Source organism: Haemaphysalis longicornis, unplaced genomic scaffold (genome assembly GCF_048455015.1).
Source record: "Haemaphysalis longicornis isolate Haplotype H1 unplaced genomic scaffold, Haemaphysalis longicornis Haplotype H1 scaffold_2, whole genome shotgun sequence".
NCBI lineage: Eukaryota > Metazoa > Arthropoda > Arachnida > Ixodida > Ixodidae > Haemaphysalis > Haemaphysalis longicornis.
Window position 1 is genome coordinate 133,993,847 of NW_027526295.1, and position 23,170 is coordinate 134,017,016.

A 23,170-nucleotide genomic window follows, 5' to 3' on the forward strand; every position below is an offset into this window, starting at 1 on the left:
TGTATGTATGTATGTATGTATGTATGTATGTATGTATGTATGTACGTATGTATGTATGTATGTATGTATGTATGTATGTATGTATGTATGTATGTATGTATGTATGTACCCGCCGCGGTGGCTCAGTGGCTAAGGCGTTGCGCTGCTGAGCACGAGGTCGCGGGTTCGATTCCCGGCCGTGGCGGCCGCTTTTCTGATGGAGGCGAAAAGCAAAAACGCCCGTGTGTACGAGATTTTGGCGCACGATAAAGATCCCCAGGTGGTCAAAATTAATCCGGAGCCCTCCATTACGGCGCGCCTCATCGCCTGCGTTGCGTCGGCGCGTTAAACCCCACAATCAATCAATGTAGATATGTATCTATCGAAAGGCGGTTTATTTGCTGGTAGACACAGATGTCACACAGGGCCAGAACCGCAGAGGGAGCCGACAAGCGATCGCATCCAAAGCCACGCAGACCGAGCTTCTCCTTCCACATGTGTTCCTGGTTGTCTGCCAGCAACATGGCGATGTCTGATGTCACATAGCCATTATAAGGGATTGTCCTCTGTTCCTAATTAATACATCCCACTTTACCTCATTACAACTGCCCCGCGGGAAATAAAGCGCCATCCTGGCGCCTCACGGGGCAGACAAACCTAGGTGATCATAGTACGGCTTCAAACGCTGTACATGAGAGAGAGAGAGAGAGAGAGAGAGAGAGAAAGACTTTATTCAATGCCAGCAGAGGGGAGGTCCGGGCTACACAGAGCCGCTCCCTCCCCCCGACGCGTTTACGTCACCCTCGGGACTAGGCCCCGCCGGCGTCGGCGAGAGCGGCGCGCGAAAGGTACTCGGGAACTCGTCCCTTTCCCCCCCGTCGGTGCCTCTCTCCGCCTCTGCCTGGCGAGAGCAGCCTCGAGCTGCTGGACGGCGAAGGTTTGTGATGTCAGGTCCGGTGAGTTCGCGGCACTGACGATGGTGTCCGGCAACCGGCCGTAGAGGTCGGCTGCTTCTACAGGATGCACTGCACAGTCCCACAGGATGTGGGCCAAAGTTGCGCGTTCACGCTCACATACACTGCACACATCACTGACATAGACGTCCGGGCACACGTGGCGTGCGAGTGCCGGCGTGATTACCGATAGTGTCTGTAACTGGCGTAACAGCACTCCCTGCGAACGCGTGAGTCCCGGGTGGGGCGGTGGCGCGGTGCGGCGGGCGAGCCGGTACCACTCCAGCACCTCCCCGTACGTGAGGAGGGGCTCCGGGTCCCACCCGTCGTCGTCGTCTTCTCGGTGGTCTTTCGCCGCGGAGCTCGGAGGAGGAGGGGGGGCCCCGCCGGTAGCTCGGTGGCCGCCGGCCGGACTCGCCGTCGCCGCCGCCGCGCGGTTGGTCAGTCCTCGCGCGGCGGCGTCCGCCGTCTCGTTGCGGTTGGGGAGACCGCCGCCCACGTCTCTGATCTCCGTGTGCGCCGGAAACCACCGAAGGTGGGTGGCCGGCACCGCTTCACTGATCACTGCACGACACCTCACAACGCGCACAGCACTTTCACACACGTTGTTCTTGGCGTAGTTCGCGATGGCCGAGCGCGAGTCTCTGATCACCGTGGTGCATCGCGGGTCCGTCAGCGCCACTGCGATCGCCGTCTCCTCCGCCCGGCGGGCGGACGGGGTGCGGACGCTGCAGGCGCTGTACACTTCACCCGTGGTGGCGCGGACCGCCACCGCGACGTAGGCGTCGGGTCTGTCGGGGTACCGGGCGGCGTCCACGTACAGGGCGCCCGTGTCGTTTGCGTGCGTCGCGGCGAGGGCGCGCGCCCTCGCTTCTCGGCGGCCTCGGTTGCGGTCGGGGTGGACGTTGCGGGGTAGCGGGAGGATCCGGAGCCACTGCATCACCTCCGGCTGGAGCTGCGTCGTCTCGTGCCGATGCGAGTCCGTGGTCTTCGGTCCCATCTCGAGGCGCTCCAGAATGCGCCTGCCCGTTCTTGTGGAGGCGAGGCGCTCGAGCTGCGCTGTCGTTTGGGCCTCGCTGATTTCCTCGAGGGTGTTGTGCACCCCCAGCTCGAGTAGCCTGGCCGTGCTGGTGCTGCATATCAAGCCCAGGGCCGTCTTGTAAGCCTTGCGGATGGCTGCGTTGATGCGGTCCCGCTCCTGCCGTAGCCAGTAGTGGAACGCGCCGACGTAGGCGACGTGGCTCATCGCAAAAGATTGGAGCAGTCGGAGGAGGCTGGCCTCCTTCATTCCGCTGTGCCGTGTCGCCACACGTCGGACGAGTCTGGCCGCCGCGCCGATCTTGGTGACGAGGCGGTCGACCGTGGTCTTGTTACTTCTGCTGGCCTCGAGGTACATGCCGAGGACCCGGAGCGTGTCTACCCTGGGGATGACGGCGCCGTCCCTCGTTCTGATTCTGATGTTCGCCGAGTCCTCGGCCTCCCTCTTGCGGTACTTGCCCGGCGGCGGGACGATCAGCAGCTCCGACTTTTGCGGCGAGCACCGCAGGCCCTTACCGTCGAGGTGGTCTTCGATGGCGTCCACCGCCGTCTGCAGCGCGTCTTCGATGTGGCCGTTGCTACCCCCGGGGACCCACAGCGTGATGTCGTCCGCGTAGATGGTGTGGCGGACCTGTGGGATCCCCGAGAGTCTGCGCGCCACCCCGATCATCACGAGGTTGAAGAGCAGCGGCGATATCACCGAGCCCTGAGGGGTTCCCGTGCTCCCGAGCTTCTTCGGCGGCAGCTGGAGGTCTCCCGCGTGTATTTCGACGGTCCGCTCCGAGAGAAAGTCTCGGATGTAGTTGTAGGATCTTCTGCCCAGGCCGAGCCTGCCGACCTGTTCCAGGATGGCGGAATGCTTGACTTCGTCGAACGCGCTCTGCAAGTCCAGCCCGAGCACGGCCCTGTTGTCTTGGGTGCCGACGGACGTGTCCAGGATGTCGTGTTGTAGCTGGATCATGGCGTCTTGAGTGCTGAGCCTCTCCCGGAAACCCAACATGGTGTCGGGGTATAGCCCTTCCGTCTCGAGGTAGCGTTGCCATCTGTTGTTGAGCACGTGTTCGAGAATCTTCCCCACGCACGACGTTAGGGATATCGGGCGCAGATTCTCGATGTTGGGCGGCTTGCCCGGCTTGGGTATCAGCACCGTTCTCGCCGTCTTCCACTGGCGCGGCAGCGCTCCCGCTCGCCAGCAGCGGTTGAAGTACCTCGTCAGGGACGCGATGGCCCCGTCGCCGAGGTTCCGCAGGGCCTTGTTCGTCACCCGGTCCGGCCCGGCCGCCGACTTGCAGTTGATGGTCTGCAGCCCGGCCCTGACCTCCCACTCCTCGATGTCGCGGTCGAGAACGGGATTGTCTGCGCCCGCGTACTCTCCGTGGCGTTCGCTGGGGGTGCTCGGGAGGTACTTCGCGTCGATGCGCCTGCATGTCTCTTCCCTTCCCAGCGCTTTGGTGGCCGTGTGCACGACTTGCGCGAGGCGATGCTGCTGGTAGCCCTTGGTGCCGGTCTCGTCCAGGAGGTGACGCAGCAACCGCCACGTTCTCCCCTTGTGGAGCTGGCCGTCCGCTTCGTTACACACCGCGTGCCAGCGCTGGGTGCAGAGTTCTCTGCTGTACTTCTCGATCTCGCGTCCCAGCGTGGCTATCCGCTTGCGGAGACGGTGATTGTTTCTCCTTCCCCTCCATCTCTTCTGCAGCAACTGCCGGGCCTCCAACATGTTTGCCAGGCGGCTGTCTATGCCGGGGTGTTCCTCGTCCGTTTCGAGCTCCGTCGTTGCGTCCGTTATGAGGCGAACGATGTCTTCGGTCCAGCTCTCGATGTCCGCGATGTCTTGCGTGGACTCCTCCTCGGCGCGCGCGCGGAAGAGGTTCCAGTCTGTGATCTTTTGCTGGCGGCGACGCTCGTCCCGGGGTCGCGCGGTCGTCGGCAGCTCGATCTCTATTACGAAGTGGTCGCTACCCATGTTCTGGCCCGTGTTTCGCCACTTTGCTCCGCCTCTGACCGAGTTGGCGACGCGGACGAACGCGAGGTCCGGGTTCGTGTCTCTGGTGACCGACGTGCCGATGCGAGTGGGGGACGAGGGGTCTGTGTGCAAGGTGAACATCAACGAGAAGCTGCAACGTCTCCTGGCCGCACAGCAGCAACAGCCGCAAGCACCGGCCCACCCAAAGGGGGAGCAGGGACGGGTCCCACTTCCCCCGTCGCTTACGCCGCGACACCGACCCCAACCGACGCCGCCAACACCGGCAAGCCCACAACCAACGGAGACGACCGTAAGCCTACCGCCATCCTCCGAGACCGCCATGGAGGCCCAAGAAGACGAGGAATCTCCGCGAACAAGAGACGACGAGCAAGAGGCACGAACCCAAGGTGGAATAAGTGTTGCCGTCCGGTTACGACGCTGCACCGAAAGAATAGACCGCTTAGAGAATAGAGTCGACGCTCTCGAGCATCGCATGAACGCCCGGTTCGCGGCAGTAGAGCGCCGCCTCGATGCGCTACAAGAGTTCCTATACAGGAAGCTAGGCCGCGATGACGACGTGGCAGTAGAAGACCGCAGCCCAACCGTCAACCCAAGGACATCGCCATGACCAGACAACCCCGGACCAACTCGACGCTCACAATTTGGCAATGGAACTCCAACGGCTTCGAGTGCCGGAAAGCAACGCTACTACAAATCATCCAGGGCGCCGAGAGGCCCCCGGACATCATAATGGTGCAAGAGACGCACACGGAGGACGCCCCGTCCCTCACGGGTTACAGAGCACACGCAAGCACCCCGAGTGCACGAGACTGCGGGAAGGGGGTGGCGCAGGGCGTCTGCACCTTCGTGAAGAAAGGGATCCCGTTTGTGAAGCACGAGGGCCTCCTCGGCCGCAGCGCACTGGAATACTGCGCAACCGAAGTGGTTCTAGGGAAGAAGAAGAAAGAGTCCATCCTCTTGGTGAATGTGTACAGCAATCCCGCGCATCGCCAACAGAGATTCTGCACCATTCTGCACACGGCGCTGGCGACGGCGCCGAGGGACACGATCGCGATTTGCGGAGACTTTAACGCCCCCCACAAAGAGCTCGGGTACACCCGCACGACGCTGAAGGGCAAGGAGATGCTAGACGAGGCGGCCGACGCTGTACATGAACAGTCTCCCTCCCGCTGCGACAGAGATCTGAGGAAGGTGTCATGGGCTGTATGACGTAGTTCACCGGCGACATCCGATCGAGGACACGGTAAGGACCGTGAAACCGAGAAAGAAGCTTGCTACACAATCCTGGTGTAGTGAAGGGAATCCACAGCCCCACCATAGATCCTGGTAACTACGTCGGGTGGTTGGCTGTGCCGTCGTGCCGAGATTTTTGCCGCCACTCATGTTGCGTCGTAAAGGATTTTGCAAGCTGGCGGCATTATTCCGCGTAGTTCGCAGCTTCAGAAGCTGTGCAGCACTCAGAGCGATCCGGTCGGTAGGGGAGAACAGTAACAAGGGTATCAGTATCAACAGAACAGTATCAACAGTATCAAGCTCAACGTTCTTGAGGTTATGCGAGATTTTATGCGAGAAAGTTGGGCAGCGTTCAGGGGTCAAGGTCCTGTTCACGGCGCCTAACAAGCGTTTGGCTTTGTGCAGGTTGAGCTGTCCCACGCGTGCACGGTAACCGATCTGCGCCATCAAGCACAGACACGCCTTTGTGAAATGCCGACATAGCGTTGTGTGCAAGATTAATCTGTCGTGTGGCAGACACTATATCGGCCAGACCGGCAGATGCTTAAACGTTCGCCTACAACAGCACAAGAACAAGGTCAGGAGCGTTGCTACCGACGGCCAGCTGGCTGCCCACTGTAAAAAAAAACATGTCTCGTGAAACCCGTGTCATCCTCTGTACGACCAAACAACCGTCTCGTATTTTCACCGCTCAGGCCTGACAAGAGAAATTGTGGAAGCGGCAGAGATAGCAAGGTCGGGAGATCGATGCGTCAGCAGGCCGTCTGTAGCTGTATCGAAACTTGAATTGGATTTCTTGTCGTAGGCGACACGTCACTGTTTTTTTTTTGTTTGTTTTGCCCACCGTTTTTTATGTTTCCCTTTCTTTTCCCCTCTTTTCATGCTGGCCAGACGTGTTTATAAGCGCTGGGTCTGAAATAAACTTTTTGTTGAAAGTTAGCGCTTGTCCTGTCCACAACTCGTCTGTGTTTTTATTTAGAGCTTGTTTTCCGTCTGAGACTAGGGACGCAGGCTAGATCCCGGCTATGGTGGTTGCTTTTCTGATGGGGTAGAAAAGCGAAAACGCGCGTGCCGCAAGTTCTCCGCGGAAGTAAAATATCTCCATGTGGTCAAAATTAATCCGGAGCTGTCCACTATAGCGCACCCCGTCGCGCACGTGTAGCTTCAGAGGGTGACCCCGCAATCGATTTATTTGGCCCACAGCATTTGTTAACATTATCAAACAGGCCGAAATTTATTCTGAACGCAATGAAAGGTTTATGTGTCCAGTACTATACGTTTATGAATGTTTTTAGTAGCAAAAGCATGTGAGTTTCAGTTACATACGCGATTTTCTGCCTTGAAGGGAAAGCCTAAATGGCACAGGTGCGGTACGTCGTTTTAAAAATCTAGTCTATTTCATGACAATACAGGTAGGCCCGCAGGGAAACAACCTCTTTAGGTTGATTTTCAGGAAAACCAACAGCGGCGCATAGTGTCAATGCATATCAAAAGTTAAAAACATGGATTTCCTTGTCTACACACGGGTACGATGCAGAATACATTTTTTCGGTATCCACCGCGATGGCTCAGTGGCTAAGGTATTGTGCTGCTCAGCCCAAGGACGCAAGTTCGATTCCCGGCTGCGGTGGCCGCCTTTTAGATGGATGGAGGCGAAAAGCGAAAATGCCCGTGTGTTCGAGATTTCGCCGCACGTTAAAGATCCCCGCATTGGTCAAAATTAGTCCGGAGCCTTCCACAACGACGCGCCTCATCGCCCGTGTAGCGTAGGGGCCTTAAAGTTTGCCCTTACGTACAGGGCGACGCAATGTAGTCATGACACTATTGGTACGAGGTACAACTTCCAAGCAGAAAGAGGAACTTGGCATCGAAACCCCTTTGAGGGGCACTGATTAAGGCGCAGGCGCGCGACGACCCTTTCCAATGCCGCAGCGCCACGGTGTTCAACTACGTTGGTTTCCGCGTGGTTCTGGCCCTGTCGCCGCTGCTGGCGGACGCGTCGCTGGCGGAAGTGTCGCGGCTGCGTCTTCGGCGTCGCTTCGAGTCGCACGGCGAGTCGGCGTCGAGGCAGCGGGTGTGTCTGCACCTCGCCGAGGATGCCATGCCCCTGGTCGCCCTCCACGCGTACGCCATGGTCTTCAACAAGATGTACGCGCCCAACGTAGACAAGGTGCGTTCCTTTTTCCTAGGCTTCATTACAGCCGGCCCGCTCAATCACATGCATTGTTTGGCGTTGCGAAATAATAATTAGGTCCGTTTCGGCAAAATGTCCCTCAAGATGAATATTTCTAGAAGAAATACAAATAATAGTTCCGTTTTTTATAGCCAACTTGTTTCAACATAATTTTGCGTAGGAGAGGCATGACGCTTTTATGCTCTACTAAGGGGAAGATAGCAAGAAAATGCAAGGGCGGAGACAAGACGCCAAGGTTTACCCTGAACTCCCAACTCATCTTATTGTGGACGAAACAGAAGTTACATGTGCTATCTTTATATAGGCTATATACGCTGCTATCTGTACATTTTATACCAGCACGACGAACTCCCCAGCTTACAAATGTGATTACGGCTGTGATCCGTGACCGCGAAGGGCCACTCGTAAGTTGTCTAAGCGGCACATGGTACCTTACGCAGGCCTTAAAACATGATCATCGCTAGCATCAAAGGGATTGTTGCAAGCGAGATATAAATTATGTGTCCCGCGCTATGGGGGCGCCTTTCTCCGTATTTACAGCACTCTTTTGGGACATTTATCAATGCGATAATCTCGATATGCTGCTCAACAATGCGCGCTGAGCTGTGGCACGCAGAGTCCACACAATACGATGAGCTTTACTTAATGCGCGCTATTACTTTTTCTGAAATAATATTTGTTTACTACTTACCCTTTGAAGGTTATATACACCGTGGAAACCATTCGTTACTTCATGAGGTCATTCGTCGAACAAGCGCACTGGATGGAGTACACTTCCAAGATGGCTGCAAAGTACAAGGTAGGGTTCATTTTGTTTCAAACCCTTGGCTTATATTGTGCGTACCCAATCCGTTTCATTTTGCGCAATATTACGCCATAGAGATGTTCAAGACATCTAGATTTGAACATGGTGTCGTTGCGTTTTTTTATTGAATCGCGTAGTTCTTTGGCTTCCTGAAACTGACGGGTTTAAAGGAGCCATGAAGAGAAAATGCAAGTTGGTTTTATTCGAAAGATTTCGTGTTTTATAGTGCCCCCAGCGCTTGTCCGGATACAAACGGTGCTTTCTTAAACAATTAAACAATTTAGGCTAAAATGTTGATTTTTAAACAAGAAATTAAACAATTTAGGCTAAAATGTTGATTTTCCCGCTCAATCGTGCGTTTTCGTGGTCCCAAGTGACATCACGGGAACCGACCGCTCTGCAGCCTAGAATACCTTCATTCACGCATCCGCCGTACAGGGTAGAGACACGTAACGCAACGCTGGCGCCGCCATTTTCGGTTGCTCGCTCGCCGCCGAAGCAAGTCATTGTGTCAAAACCGCGCTAAAATTATCGCCGCAACGCGGTTTACTGAAGAAGTTTGAATCATATTGTCTGTTTCGCGTTGCTAGGTCTCGTGGGAAACGAAAAGAATAACGCGTTGAGCCCGTTGGCCCAATTGCGGCGGCACGGGACCGTTCAAAGGTTGTCTCCACCCTGTAGCGGTGTTGGTTTGTTCCCGCGTTTCTTTACGTTCCGTAACCTAGACGGCGCCACCATACCGTGGCAAGCGTTTGGTTTGTTTTTGCCCGCATTTAAACCTGGCTTGTTTTTGTTCTGGGAGAAAATATTCGTTCCCTGAAACAGTGCTCGCTCGACAAATGGGGTCACGTAAGACACCGTTGCTTGCGTCAATCGGCCAGTGTCGTCTGAGACAACCCCAAGCCCCATAGTGCTGTGCAGCTAAACCAAAGCATGCTGTGCGCAGTACGAACAGCAGAACGCATCAGTACTTCTATGTTTACATGTGCTTTCGTAACTTCCACTGTTTGTCCCATCATTCCTATTGCTTCGTAAAGAATGTGCCCTAAATTTAAGCGCAAATCGCTCGTTCGTCTAGTTTGTAAGCTCTACCTAATTTGCGTCTGCTTCTGCCAGCCTCCGCCAATCGCAGAGCTTAGCCCATGTGACATCACAGGTTCTGTTGCGGGAAATTAGCTGGTGGGTCGCATGACCATTCCCGTTTTTCCTAATTATGTAGCTTATTTGAGCGAAGTTTACGTTAAAAGTGGTGTCAGTATGATTTTAACGAGACAATCTTTTGAATGAACCAAACTTGTTTTTTCTCTTCATGGCTCCTTTAAGGACCAAAGAAACAGATAGTCTTTAATTGCGTCCAATTCTAAGCGGCTGGGAATTCGTTCACACCGCTGAACATGAATACGATTGGCGCGAATTACGTACACATAAGCGCGTTATTAGCTTCGCTGGACAAAATTAATGCTGTTCACGGCTTAACAGCTCCAAGTGACCAGTGTATTTAATGATTCCTTTGTTTTTCTCTGCAGCTAAAGACTATGAAGGTGAACATCTTTTATCCGCTCTGGATTACGACCGACGCTGAAAAACTGGGGAAAATCTACTCGATGGTAAGCATGCCTGCTCATTGCATAAGCTTGTGTCGCCTCGGTTTCTGAAAGAAGTAAGACCAACTTGCAGAACAGAGTAGCTTTCATTAAATGAAAGCTGTCTTATTGGCACCGATGGCGTTTTGTCAAAGAACTGCTGCATTTCCCAATAGACCGGCCGGTCGAGTGAAAGCACTGAGAAGATCTCTAGATACACGATGCGGGCATGAAACTGAACCTCCATTGTGTCAAAACTGTTACTTGAAAATCGCATAAAAAACGATTTACGATAAGACAATAAACTGATAGACCTTGAAAAAGTAGTAAAATAGCAAAACGTGATCTCATAAACCACTTATCGGTATACATTTAAATCGTTCATAGATGCGTTTACTTATTGCCCGAAAAATCGTCGCATGGGTTCGTTTTTTGCTTGTGATTTGAGTTTTTGGAGGTTTGACGGTCGAATGCACGCACTTTTAGCGAAGGTATTAACCCACTTTTGACGCAGTTTTTTAAGTCAGGAAGCTTCTTTCTTCAAGAGCAACTTTCTTTGGGAAGGGATGGTAAAGTTTTTTTTTGCTTTGTCTTACGTATTCTCAGATTGCGTACACAAGCGCCTGCATTTAACAAGGTATTCGACAAATACGCTGTATGAATAGAGGGCATTTGGTTTTGAAAATAGTATAGCAGTGCTTCTCCCTTCGCTGTCATCAGGACGACGCCAGTATTTAGCGCTAGGCGTATGCATTATAGCAGTAACATGATTGGTTTAAGAGTGGTAATACTTATCATGTTGCCATAAAATGATAGTAATTTATCAGTAAAATATGCCATTGTACTCTGCGGAACTCGATGACCAGCGAAACTGAGGTGACCAGAACTTCAAAGAACGGTGCGAACTCTTGATAGAAGCCATGCGGCGACTAACCGTTTCTTGACGCTATACAACGCCAGTAAATGGTCTGGACACGAAATCAGACGTACCAGTTCAAGATCAAGAATTTGTTCGCGTGACATTTATGGAGAGAGCGTTTATACGCTTCGCACACAGAAATCTTTGACGTACACGGCTGCATGGTATCCGGACTATTCGTGGCCTCGCGATTGCGGCGGCAGAGAAGACGTGAAATTCAAACTGGAGAGCGACAACTCTTCCAGAAAACTCCAGTGCTGTATCAAATGAAACAAAGCCAGCACGCAAACCAACACCAATACAAAACAAACAAAAAGGCAAGCACCTTAACCCGAATGCTTCAGGCTATGCAATGCTGATGACGATGAGGTTTAACGCGCCGGCGCTACACAGGCGATGAAGCGCGCCGCAGTCGAGGGCTCCGCATTAATTTTGACTACGGGGGGAGGATCTTCAACGTGCGCCGATATCTCGAAAATAAGGGCGTTTTTTCTTTTCGCCTTCACCAGAAGAGCGGCCGCCGCGGCCGGGAATCGAAGTTACGTCCTTGGGCTCAGCAGCACAACAAGTTGGACACTGAGTAACCCCGGCGGCTGCGCTAACGTTAGCGCAGAGGAGGGGCGCAGTACACTTCAGTTTAGCACATATGTTTCAAACAGCCTGAGTAGTATTGTTTCCACAGACCTTACCATATCAGCAGGATCCCTAGTTATTCATTTCTAGTGATGCGCTTCAAAAAGCTCCGCCATAAAAATAAAATAATTCTAGCAGTATCTAAATACATTTTTGGCGATTTCTACAAATTGAGGGCGTCCTCTTACCGCATATTGTCGTCCAATGAACCGACCTTTCAAAAGAACGCTCGTTGATCACTGGAACATATCAAATGATTGTAAAATTTAAAAAAATGCCAAAACTTGTATTTTTGAATGTGGAAGAAAAGTAACTTGAGTAGGATTGTTACGTGGTAATGCGAAATACGGCGAGTGATGAAAAACGCACATTGAAAGTAGTCAGCTTCGATATCGATACATTCTTAAAACCCATTATTGCGCATTCTCAGTTATGCATTTTGCTGTTCTGATAAGTATGGCTTTTCTGGATCCGTACTTGCCCCGAGTAATGGTGATTTTCAATGGCAATTTCTTCGCAGGCTGCGGTCAACCGCAAGGAAGTCGCTGAGAGCTACTACCTTCTCCGCAAGGCAACAATGCAGCGGTACTGGTCGAGGTTCCCCATGGAGGAGGTGGAACCAGAGTGCGTCCTTGGCTTCTCCTCACTTGTGATGCCCGTATGATTGCTTAGGGACTGAGCATAATAACTAGGTGACCACTATTATTAATGCTCTCGACTGATTTCCTCGATTATAAGAAATGAATTTTTTTTATTTTTTGCACACAAGTGGGCCATGTGTGCTCTATGTGGGTATTCTTGCCGTTTTTAAGGAGCGGTTTGTGTGTTTTTCTACGGTAATGACCGCACGGAACTCATGAAGAACGGAACAGTTGGACTTGTTCATATACCGCTACTACACTCGTCTAGACAACTCCCAAATGCGTTAACAAGCTTGAAAACGGCCGAAGAACTAGCTGTGTCTACATTCTTGGTGAATTGAAACTATGTCTGTTAGGAAAACCTTCTTCAACAAAGTTGGAGGTTGACAACTTCTACGCTTTTTGCATGCGCGGCTAGCACTTTTGTTTACAGGTGTTATTGTTGATTGTTACTCTAGTACTGCTACTGTGGGTGTTGCTGTAGGTGATTGTTACTGTAGGTGTTACTTTATTATTGTTATACTGAAATATCAATTGTTCCTTGTGTAAAGGTGGCAAGGTTCCGTCTTCGACATGGAATGCACCTATGACTGTGAGACCAACACGCTGTGTAAGTGGCCGAACATATTTCTTATGCTCGATAAAAGATTATTTAATCCTTATTAAATACAGTATAACCGGAAAACAAACCGAAAACATCCCAGAAAAATAAATCGAGTCTTGGGTATCAATGAGTGAGGTTCTTCGAAATACACGTTATAATTAGCAAAATTCATTACCCTTCCACTCTGCAAACAAGGATAATCAGCGGAGCTGGGGGAATACAAAGAAGTGCATGAAACAAGCACGTAGTAAAAAAACAGTGTGTTGAAAGAGCCGTCTCAGCGGGCAATTTCAGTGGTTGTTTTTTTTAAGATACCTATATTAGATTTACTTGTACAGAGAACTTACCAGAACCCTGGCCTTGCCGCGAAATCTAGTTTTGTCAGTGCGACTCAATTTTCGCGTCTGTCTTCAACTTCCCGCTCTCCGATCTCAGGATTTCCGCGTCGTCGACGCTGCCGCTCTCTGGCAAGCTGCACAGGTATTGATTCTGGACAGCACAGCTTTTAAATGCAGAGCATTTCTTTTACTCACGATGTTATGCGTACGTAAGTCGGCGTCCGCAGCCAGCCAGCACGTGCGCCCCTCCCCCGCTCCTCCTCGCTTTCAACAACCGGTGCGGGCGCGCATGCGCGTGCTCCGGCGCTGAAAGAAGCTTTGCAGCAGCAGGTGCTATCTCCTCTTCCTCTACTGCGCGCGCTACGAATATACTCGTTGCCCGAGCGAAGGATCCGCGGCCCGACGTTGACGTTTGGCCGCGGCTTCTCGTGCACGAAGTTCGGCGTCGGCAGCGCGCCGTCTCGCCGCCTTGTCTTCTGCCACCGTCGATGAAGAGGATGGCACGATGTCTTGAACTGGTACTGCAACGCTGACGTTGGCTCGCGTCGCGGTACTGGTTGAAGGTGTTGCTTCCATCGCTTATGAACTTCTTCGTTGGCGCACTGCCCTCCCGAGAGGGATAATAAGAAAGAAAAGAAAAGAAACAAAAGAATAATAACAAAGATGCAACCGATTGCCCCGCAGAGAGGGTGGGATGCAAACGATGGCAATAAATAACACGTTACGTACTTACGTCTCTCGTATCTCTCTCTCTCTCTCTCTCTCTCTCTCTCTCTCTCTCTCTCTCTCTCTCTCTCTCTCTCTCTCTCGTCTCGCAACCCAACTACCCAACCCCTACGGCAACAACTACAACTACCACCGTCAACTACCACAAACTACGTCACGTGACCACCCCCAATGCTCTGCATTTACTTGTGTCCCTCGCGCGGGGGCCTGCGACGGAGGATTTTTTTCTCACTCAAGCAAGCCCCAGAAAAACAAGCTATTGGCAAGACTTAAAAATACTTTGTCAGGCTCCGAACAATAATCTATATAGAAGAAAAAACACCCCTGCGTAGGCATTGTGCATGAATTTCCGTAAACCCAGCCAGATATGCGAAGGAATAAGTTTGCGAATAAGTTTGGACGAGGACGAAGGGAAGAAAGGACAAGACGAACGCTAGTCTTGTCCTCCCTTCCCTTCATCCTCGTCCTTTGCGCAAACTTATTCCTTCGTACGTCATGACCCAACTAGCCAGCAATCAAGTCCTACTAGCCAGATACACACAACAGGCGGGGATAACAAACGACAAGAGGAACTACAACCAAACATCACGGAAAGTAAAAGTGAGTTCAACTAAGCCTAAATGACACAGTCAGGTATTTGAACTTGCACCGTTCCGACGCACCTCAAGCCTCTGGGGGCGCACCAGGGATGCGGGGTTGCGTAGCGAGAAACGTACAGTGAGTACGGATCTCGCGCTGACGTCGCTAACGCAGCTCTCTATAGGACGAGCTGCTGTACCCTTCCGATAGCCGGCGAGACAATTTGCTTGCATCGAAGGGGGCAAAGCGTTTCTTATGAAGGATTTCTGGGACGCCGCACGGGTGCGTGCATCCGACCGCGTGCGCCCGTCAGGCTCCACACACCGTTTCCTCCTGCTCCCTGGCAGCAACTTTGGCTTCGGTTCGGCGCTGTCCTCTTTCAATTGGCCACAGCCTTGCACGAGCTCGGCTTCATCCTCAACGCTCAGCACGTGGTGAACGAGCACACTGAGCGCGACTTCGTTTTTTTAAAGCGAAGCTTTCAGCCCCTCACTGATGTCGTCTGCTATCCCACAAAACGCGCACTGATGATGTTAGTGGGTGAAGTGCAGAAAAATTAAAACGTTTTCCGTGACTGGAATCGAACCTGGGGCTCTCGCGCGATGAAGCCGACGTCTATCCGACTGCGCTATTCCAGCACGCTCGAAGTAATTTGTAGTTGAGGAGGGGTGCATGGATGCGCAAAAGTACACAGAAATCGCAGCCCTCCGTCTAACGACGGCATTGGTTATAAGCCATAGAATGCGCGCATAAGTAGCACTAGAGCACAATCGCAGTGCAATCAGCCGTCCCAGTAAGCAATATTTTATGTATATTGTAAGGTGGTGTGACGTTTGCCCGCTCGCTTTTGGGTTGGTTTGCTTGTTGTTGGCTTTATTTTAGAAAGCTTCGTGTTCCCCCATTGTTGTCGGTTCGACAGAGGGTAGCCTACGTGAATTTTTTATTGATTGCGCTGTCTTTTTCCGCATTGTATTGCGTAGTGTTTCATCAAATACTGTTAAATGTACAACCATAAAACCTAATAAATGTTGATAGATTGTTTCTTTAAACGCGGAAATAAATTACGAAGGAAATCTTTGGGTGGATAACCTGTTAATCCTGGGTATCCTTAAGTCAGCGCATAAGACCAATTTCACTCGTTCTTGGGGCAGCTGTCCTTACTTTGTCCGCTTTGCATTTTTGCAATTTCAAACCCCGAATATATAATAATGTGGCTGCGCTAATGAAGCTTATCCAGCAATTGTAGCTTTTTGTTCTTTTTGTTTTTCCACCGTGCAGACGTTCCTATGGGCTTGTTCAGCGAGCCGATCCTCCACTCCGACGTTGGCTCGTAAGTTTCAAATCCATTGAATACTACCCTAAAAGAGCCCTTCATTCAATTCCTCAGCGCAAATTACTAAAATATTGTACGGCGTAGCAACACCTAATTAGTATAGAAAGGTGTCAGTACAGATGAAAGCTAAACGTGTTTGCTCTGCTTAGTTGGACAATGGCTGAACCAGGAGACAATTTCACAGAAATTTCTGGCTTACTGTAGTATTTTCCATACTTCTGTCATTGCAAAACCTTGCTTCCTGGTGCCTTCCCACAATGAGCGCAAGCACCTAAAACCGATAGTGATGGCTCCTACCGACGTCAGCGCCTACATTGAACTTCTATAGTTTCCTCTGTTTCGTTGTCTGTGAGTGTCACGCTTTCTTCTTATCCTGATATGGTGCCAGTGGGCATACAAATGTGTTCCACAATCTAATGCTTCGACTAGATATTGCTGTTAAGTGTTCCTAGAAAATGTATAATACCGTAACTTCCACCGCTATGAACGACTGCAAAGGTTTTAATGGCACCATTGTTCTTCAAATTCCTTAGGGGCTGTTTATCACCTAGGAATTATATCTCGCACGTACTTCAATTACAGATGTTAAAAGCGGCAGGCGACTAACTCAATACAATTGTGTGATGGACAGTTACGGCGCGAAAAGTTGGAGGTTAACTATGCGCCTTGACGGGTAACTTGTGTAAGAGCCCGACGATAAATGGAAAGGCGGATGATGGAAGCAGCGCTAGGAATAGCAATCGAGCATCCCATATCTGAGAACAAACTCCGGTGGAAGACGTCTTAGCTCAGGTTAGGAGAGCGAAGTGGACTTTGGCTGGGCGTGTACTGCGGGAAACAGACAACCGACAGCTCGTCTGTGTAAGACAGGAGCTTCGAAGAAACTGGAATGGAAGTAGAGTATCAATTATTCAATGCAGGCATAAAATAGAGAATGTTGGAGACAAGGAGTGAACTTGGGCATCGAGAAACAGAAATGGCTGTAGGAAAACGGGAGACGCCTTCATCCTGCAGTGAACTGCTAGAACCAACTGAGGGCGATAATGATTTTGATGACACGACATGAAGCGATTAGACCATGCATCTAAGCAGAATGGGCACCCCGGAGCACGCCGAACTAACACATTTTCGTCAGCACGTGGAAGAAGAGCTTAACGACACGTTCACCAGAACTTCCCGGCGTCCAGTGGCTTTACAATCGCGTATCACTGGCCCTGTATGGTAGAAGTGCAGCGTGCTGGGCCACTTGGTACATATCGAAGTTGCTGGTTCAGCGTTGTGTTGTCTCGTCTCTCCTCGTGTTTTGCGTCCTTTTTCGCTGGTTTCCGTTCCTTCCCCTGTATGGTACCGTTGATTTTCTATATAGGAAAGGGCATACCATTTTCGAGAACAAGCTTTCTCTCTTTTCCCAACCCGCTCACTTTCGTTCATAGTGGCGAATATCAAGCTTACCTATTCGGCAGCATGCTCCAGGCGGCGGGCTGAACTTTGGAAAATGGACTAGCATGCAGCGCATGGCATCCTCAGGTCAGCTCACAAGCGCTGCCTTTAATGTAGGTCGCGCGGCTCGTTATCAGAGGTTACTTCTAGCTAGTTAGAGAGTAGGGTGGCCTCTCCAGCTCATTTCTTTCTGCTTCTACGCCGGTAGTTTCTCGGCCGGACGTCTTTCCTAGAACTGAGACGACACCTTCACAGCTGGTGTATAATGAAAGGGAGGGGGATAGAGAATGAAACAAAATCCTGAGGGAGAAGTGTGAATCCGGTTGGCCTACGTAAATTGAAAGCGACGTGTAAGGAGAAAACTACAGATTGCACTGAACAATTAGAAGCAGATTGAGTAGGAAATGTCGTATGAAATATGTATAACGAGGAGATTCGTCGCGCAGACCCATGACCACACGCGCGACGCATATGCACTATGGATGTGGACCGGAAGGCCAGGGGCGGCTCCGGGGTAGCATCGAGATTGGAAGGAGTACCAATTATACTGGTGTGTTGAGTACCAATTAAAACTGGTACTCAACGGATAACGTGAATTCAGGATTAGTCGGTGGCATGCCAGTAATTTAGCCATACTTCATTGATTGCAAAGCTGCTGCTATAGCCCCGGAAGCGCAGTCAACGTGCCTTACAGTAGAACGCAACAAAAAAAATTGGCCGCGTATCTGCTCCTTTCGTCGCAAGTGTCGACAAAAGAAGATAGTCTTTGTCGATATTTGCAAAGTAAATGTCTCCCTTCGCTTTCCCGGTAACCTCTGATGTCCCTCTTGCGTCGCGCTCCTTCCAAGGTAAATACGCTAAAGTTTTGCTCAAGCCAATTTAAAGGAGCCATGAGGACAAAATACAAGTTTGGTTTATTAGAAAGAGTGCTTAGTCCCGATAACAATGATACCAATATTATCGCAATCTTCGAACAAATAACGGAGATATTGAAGAAAACGTCTGAAGTGGTCGCGACGCCCTAGCCAATTTCCCGCAACTTTTCTATGACGTAACAAACCTTTTTTGTGTGATTGGCGGCCGCCTAACTGACCTGTCGCCACGACGCATGACTGGACGTTTGTAATGGGGCCTCTAGTTCCATTTGACCACCTCACTTGAATGCTGAAGCGCAGTTAACACACTGAAAATTATGTTTTATTGTTGGCCCCTATGACGTCATTCTTGCTCATAACACGTCACTGTGGCGCGAAATTTGAAAGTTTTTAAACACTTCTGGCCTTTTTTTCGTTAAAAAAACATTTTTTGGGGCTGTAATGGAGCTGAGTGAGATACTGAATCCTAGTTCTTTCACATTACACGAAGTTGTATTTTCTCTTCACGGCTCCTTTAAAGGCCAACTGCACTCAAAATTTCGGCCTCTTGAAAACCCTATTTTCGTATAGTCTGCTCAAAAATAAAGCAACATGCAAAATACAACAGTTGAAATACGCACGTGGACGTCGCAAGCCGCCAGCAAAAATTGGCGATTTTAAAACCGAAACCGTAGAGGTCGCGGCCATTGCAGTGACGTTGCAGCTGTCCAGCGAGCGGCCGGACGGTCACCAGCTCGGGAGAAAGTCTTGCGCGAAAGCTCTACACGCGCACGGGGCAGCAGAGCTCAACCGGCTCTCCAGCTGCGTGGCTGGCCAGAGGAAGAAGCTTCCGTCGGCTGGAACGTCACAGGCGCGTCATGGCTGTTTACGCGATCCGCCGGCAGGTGCAGCGTGCTCTGCGGCGGAGCTTTTTTAAACGCTTCTGACTGATTAACGAGACGTTCCACGGGGATACGACTTGTGTCCCAGCTGGTTTGGGGGTACTTACTACGCATTAAAGATAAATTTGGTCGAGGTAAATTTGGTCGAGGTAAAATTTGAGTGCAGTTGGCCTTTAAGCTTACCGCGTTCTACTGCTCCAGGCCGGGTGTCTCGGTGCCAGCGCTGCCGTACGGCGGAGACGCGCGTGAATCGAGACGCCCTACTTCAGCGTCTATAGAACCGCGTTGCCCTAGTCCACGCGAGTTCCAAGCAGAACGAGGAACCTATCTAGTGGAACCTTTGGTAACTGTTGCCGCTTGAATTTTTAAAATGCCGCCAGAAGCTATAGCGGCGCGGGCGAGAGCAGGGGACAGTGTGATTTTTTTTTCTCCAGTGGATGTACTATTTCATTTCTCAAAAATCAAGCATCTGTGAATTTTTTTATAAAGGAATATTGTAAATGCCCCTTGTGTATTAATTTTCTGTCTTATATTTGCGTAATGTCTTGTTCTTGTTCAACAATGGTGACAAGTATGAACATATACACCGGACTTGAACGCTTAGAATTCGCTGTGAGTACATAAGACTATTGCGCAGACTTCGTTTCTCCGTGGCCAGGTGGCCGAATCGAGTCGCAGACAGACAGACAGGCAGACAGACAGACAGACAAGCGGACGGATGGACGGACGGACGGACGGACGGACGGACAGACAGACAGACAGACCAAAATTTCTTGGTTTAAGTAACCCAAGAAAGACTATCGTCTTTAAAAAAGGCCCAGAATATATCCAGCGTCTCAGACGGAAATGTTTTTAATGATGTACACGATCGCATTGTCCAACAGAGGTACTGTCGGGAGCAAAAGTCTGGATTCCACGCGAGCGGCGGCCGAAATGCATTGCAGCGCCACCCTGCGAAAGCTCGCCTGCTGTCGAGACACCGGCTGTAGGGCCTATCTTAACTGCACGCATGTTCGTTTGCTCGCACGAGACTGATACGCTTTTTGTTCACGGAAAGACCGAACGGTGTCGCTTCGGCCGTGTCTAGCATTTACGACTGGGCAATTCCGTCGGCGTGTAGCATTTGCGATACGGTCTCAGTGAGTGGCAGTAAGCGGCCACTGATGCGTTGAACGGGTAGTTTTTCGTCACTCTTTATCAGCGTTGCACATCGAAAGTAGTTGCTATCTGCGACTGCACCGCAAAACAATAGTCTCAAACTGGTTTAAGGAAGCGTGTCGCTTCGCGACTGCTTTTATCGAATGAATCGAACGAACATGCGTGCAGTTAAGATAGGCCCTACAGCCGGTGTCTCGACAGCAGGCGAGCTTTCGCAGGGTGGCGCTGCAATGCATTTCGGCCGCCGCTCGCGTGGAATCCAGACTTTTGCTCCCGACAGTACGTAGACACTTTGTCTAGCAACGTCACTCGTCGGCAGATGTTGGGAGCGTGCTTTACTTTCTGCTGAGCGCTGCAGGTAAATATCTCTCCCATTTCCACAGCGAGTGCAGTGGCCTCATTAAAAATGGGAGAAAATTCACTTTCGCTCAAACGTCGTGTTTCCTGCAGTACTGTCAGCGAGTCCTCTACAGCGTCATGAGCCGCCTCGATGTCATTTCAAAAACAATTTGCTGAACGGATACGCGTGTGCGAAAAGATCATATAGTACCACCAAACCAATAAAGAAGTTCCTGTGAGATATCCCTTACAAAAATGGTTATTGAGATTGAATTGAAAGTCAATTGACTTTACTCAGTACATTGTGTTGACAGTCAATTGACTTTGAATAGAAATTTTGTATTGAGTTCTCGTTGAAAATTGGCCGCCGCGTTTCAATTGAAACTCAACGCTGAGTTTCAATTGAAAGTCTATTGACTATAGTCAACATGTCTGTTGATTTCCAATTGACTTTCTGTTGAGTCTCAATACACTTTTCCTGTTGAGTTCCTGTTGTGACGTGTCAATTGAAAGTCTATTGAGAAAAGTCAGTGGAGTTCTAGTTGAGACTGTGTTGACTATCTATTGATTCTCCTGTTGAGTTCCTGTTGAGAAATGTCAAATGAAAACCTATTGAGCATATTCAAGACAGCCCGTCTGATTTCATTTTAGTCTTTTATCAAGTTATTTCAACAATTACCTCGTAAAGTTCAGTTGACTGTACTAAATATATAGTGAGTCTGCTTCAATAATGCAAAAAATCAAGGTGTGCATTGAGCAGGTGAAATAGTGAGGTGTTTCATGGCAACGCTTGCTTTATTGCTCACGAAAGCAGCACGGGAGGACTGGAGCCTTGCAGGGTCCACTTGGCTACTTGACTGTGTAGCCTGCAAAATACAACAAGAAACAGCCTTGTTTGTTTCCACCAGTATAGTACGAAATTATTGCGTCCCTTCTTATTAAGCATGCTGGTCTAAGTAGCTTGCTATTTTATATGTTAGATGGTTTGTATTTATGGAAAGCAAGGCAAGGAGACAGCAGTTCAACAAATGTATAAGCTTCTTTCAGGTTTTAGTGCATCAAGGCAAGCTAACCACATCAATTAATTCTACAATGGGTAGGGAGTGGAATGCCTTTAGTTGAATGCCTTCCGCATTAAGGCACCTGAAATCTACAGGAACAACGATGTTTCAACGTGGCAGGGAGCCAAAAAATCACCCGCATGGGTCCGTAATTGTGTCTTCCACATCTTTCAGGCCCAAAAGAAATCCAAATAGGCCTATCAAGACTGGTTGAGCCACTACCTGACAGGAGAAACCCCAAACCTGTGCAAAAGCATACCTGTCAACCTGTGGATTTTGTTTTTTGAAATTTTAATGCTTGAAATCTCGTAAAACAAAATTAGAAAATTGTCAACTTGCATGAACTTGTTTACAAAACTAGCCTTGATTAAAAAAAACTAGGGTCAGATGGTACTGTAATCTAAAGTTACTACATCAGGCAATCATCGCAAATGGCTTTATGAATGGATGAGCGCATAATACTTTGTGCTTACCGACTAGTGGAAAAAAATACATGAACCGTGATGGAAAAAAACGTGCCAAAAAGAACGTGACAGGAAAAATACATAACTTCAATTTCGCAGTCTTTTACACTCTTGTAACGCTGAAGTATGGTGTGTGCCTTGCAGTATGTTTACCAAACAAGTAGCACTAAGCAGCAGCTTAAAGGGATCATATGAGACATGGGTATATCCACATTTTTGCCTTCATCATAACAATGCCAGAGGGGTATACCAGTATAACAAGGCCGTCTAATGCCAGTTTACACACAAAGAGAACACGAAACAGTTTTGTTTGGTGAGGGGAAAAACATCAGTGTCTGTAAATGAGAAAAAATTTAAAAGCTTGTATCCCTTTGCTTGGCGAGATTTTCTATACACTAGCAGCACTAAAACAGTATAGTGATACCATGCCGACCAATCATTTGGGTAATTCCTAGAGGCAGAACATCTGTCAAAACAGATTGACTAAGCCCTCGCGCAATGCCGGTGTAGCATCAGTCAGTGGCACGTCTGATGCCACATTCACCCAAAATGTTATTCAGTGATTTTGCTATTACTCACACCACATTCAGCCCAACTTATTCAAAACTGCTCCGAGAAAGGCAGTCAGCAGGTTGTGATCAGAAGCAATGGCAAATTTCAATTTATGCTAGCAAGTCGAGCAAGTGCTTAAGCCAAAACTGGTATTCATCAGTTTGAAAGTTTGGCGCCTGTGCATGTTCTAGCGCAAACTGCCTAGCACCTGTGACAAAAATTGGCAAATGAGAAATTCACGGAAAGATACATGGAGAGAATTGGCACTTAGTGGTAAAAGACTAATATATGACAACAGTGTGCAGTCTGTTTCCAACTACTACTAACGCAGCAGGTTTTTTTCTGCATTGGTTTTAAAGCCAAAGTGTCTGCTTGCCTTTAGGGTGCCGAGGTAACACATCAGACTTGTGTAAAGATGTTTTGGGTTCAAACCCTACCTTCTGCGGATACACAGTCTCTATTTTCCAAAAGCAATAAATGAATTTGTTATATTCTTGGGCATTATTTTTTTAGCTGGAATGAAGTACGGTTTAGGCCACATTTGTCACTGCTCTGCACTCAGGGAACGCTCTTTCTCCAAGCAATCGTTCAAATTAATACGCAAATATATTGCTGGCTGCCAGCACTTTAGCTTGCAAGTATATTTTACCGCCATGTCTCCTAACTGGTTGAACACACTATCCTATTTGTGACTGGTAGATCTGCCTCTCAGCCTAGCGCTGTCAGGTGTGCTTGCATGGCACAGTATTCGTGCGTCTGTTATTGATCCGACAGGCACTTGTTCGATTCAACCTCCTTCATTTTTTTTTTCAATTTCGTTAACTTCGTTCGTCAAACATTTTATTTATCTTCATCATG

The 23,170-nt window shown here is 49.7% G+C and overlaps 1 protein-coding gene across 1 annotated transcript in view; it reads left to right on the forward strand.

The window, feature by feature from the left end:
- LOC144167397 (neprilysin-1-like) overlaps positions 1-23,170 on the forward strand; it is a 69,367-nt gene that overhangs the window by 9,118 nt on the left and 37,079 nt on the right. Inside the window, exons 5-10 of the mRNA XM_077696668.1 lie at positions 7,120-7,357; positions 8,082-8,180; positions 9,713-9,793; positions 11,842-11,945; positions 12,514-12,572; positions 15,488-15,539. Of these exons, the coding sequence (XP_077552794.1) occupies positions 7,120-7,357; positions 8,082-8,180; positions 9,713-9,793; positions 11,842-11,945; positions 12,514-12,572; positions 15,488-15,539 (633 nt within the window). The remainder of the gene's footprint in view (positions 1-7,119; positions 7,358-8,081; positions 8,181-9,712; positions 9,794-11,841; positions 11,946-12,513; positions 12,573-15,487; positions 15,540-23,170) is intronic.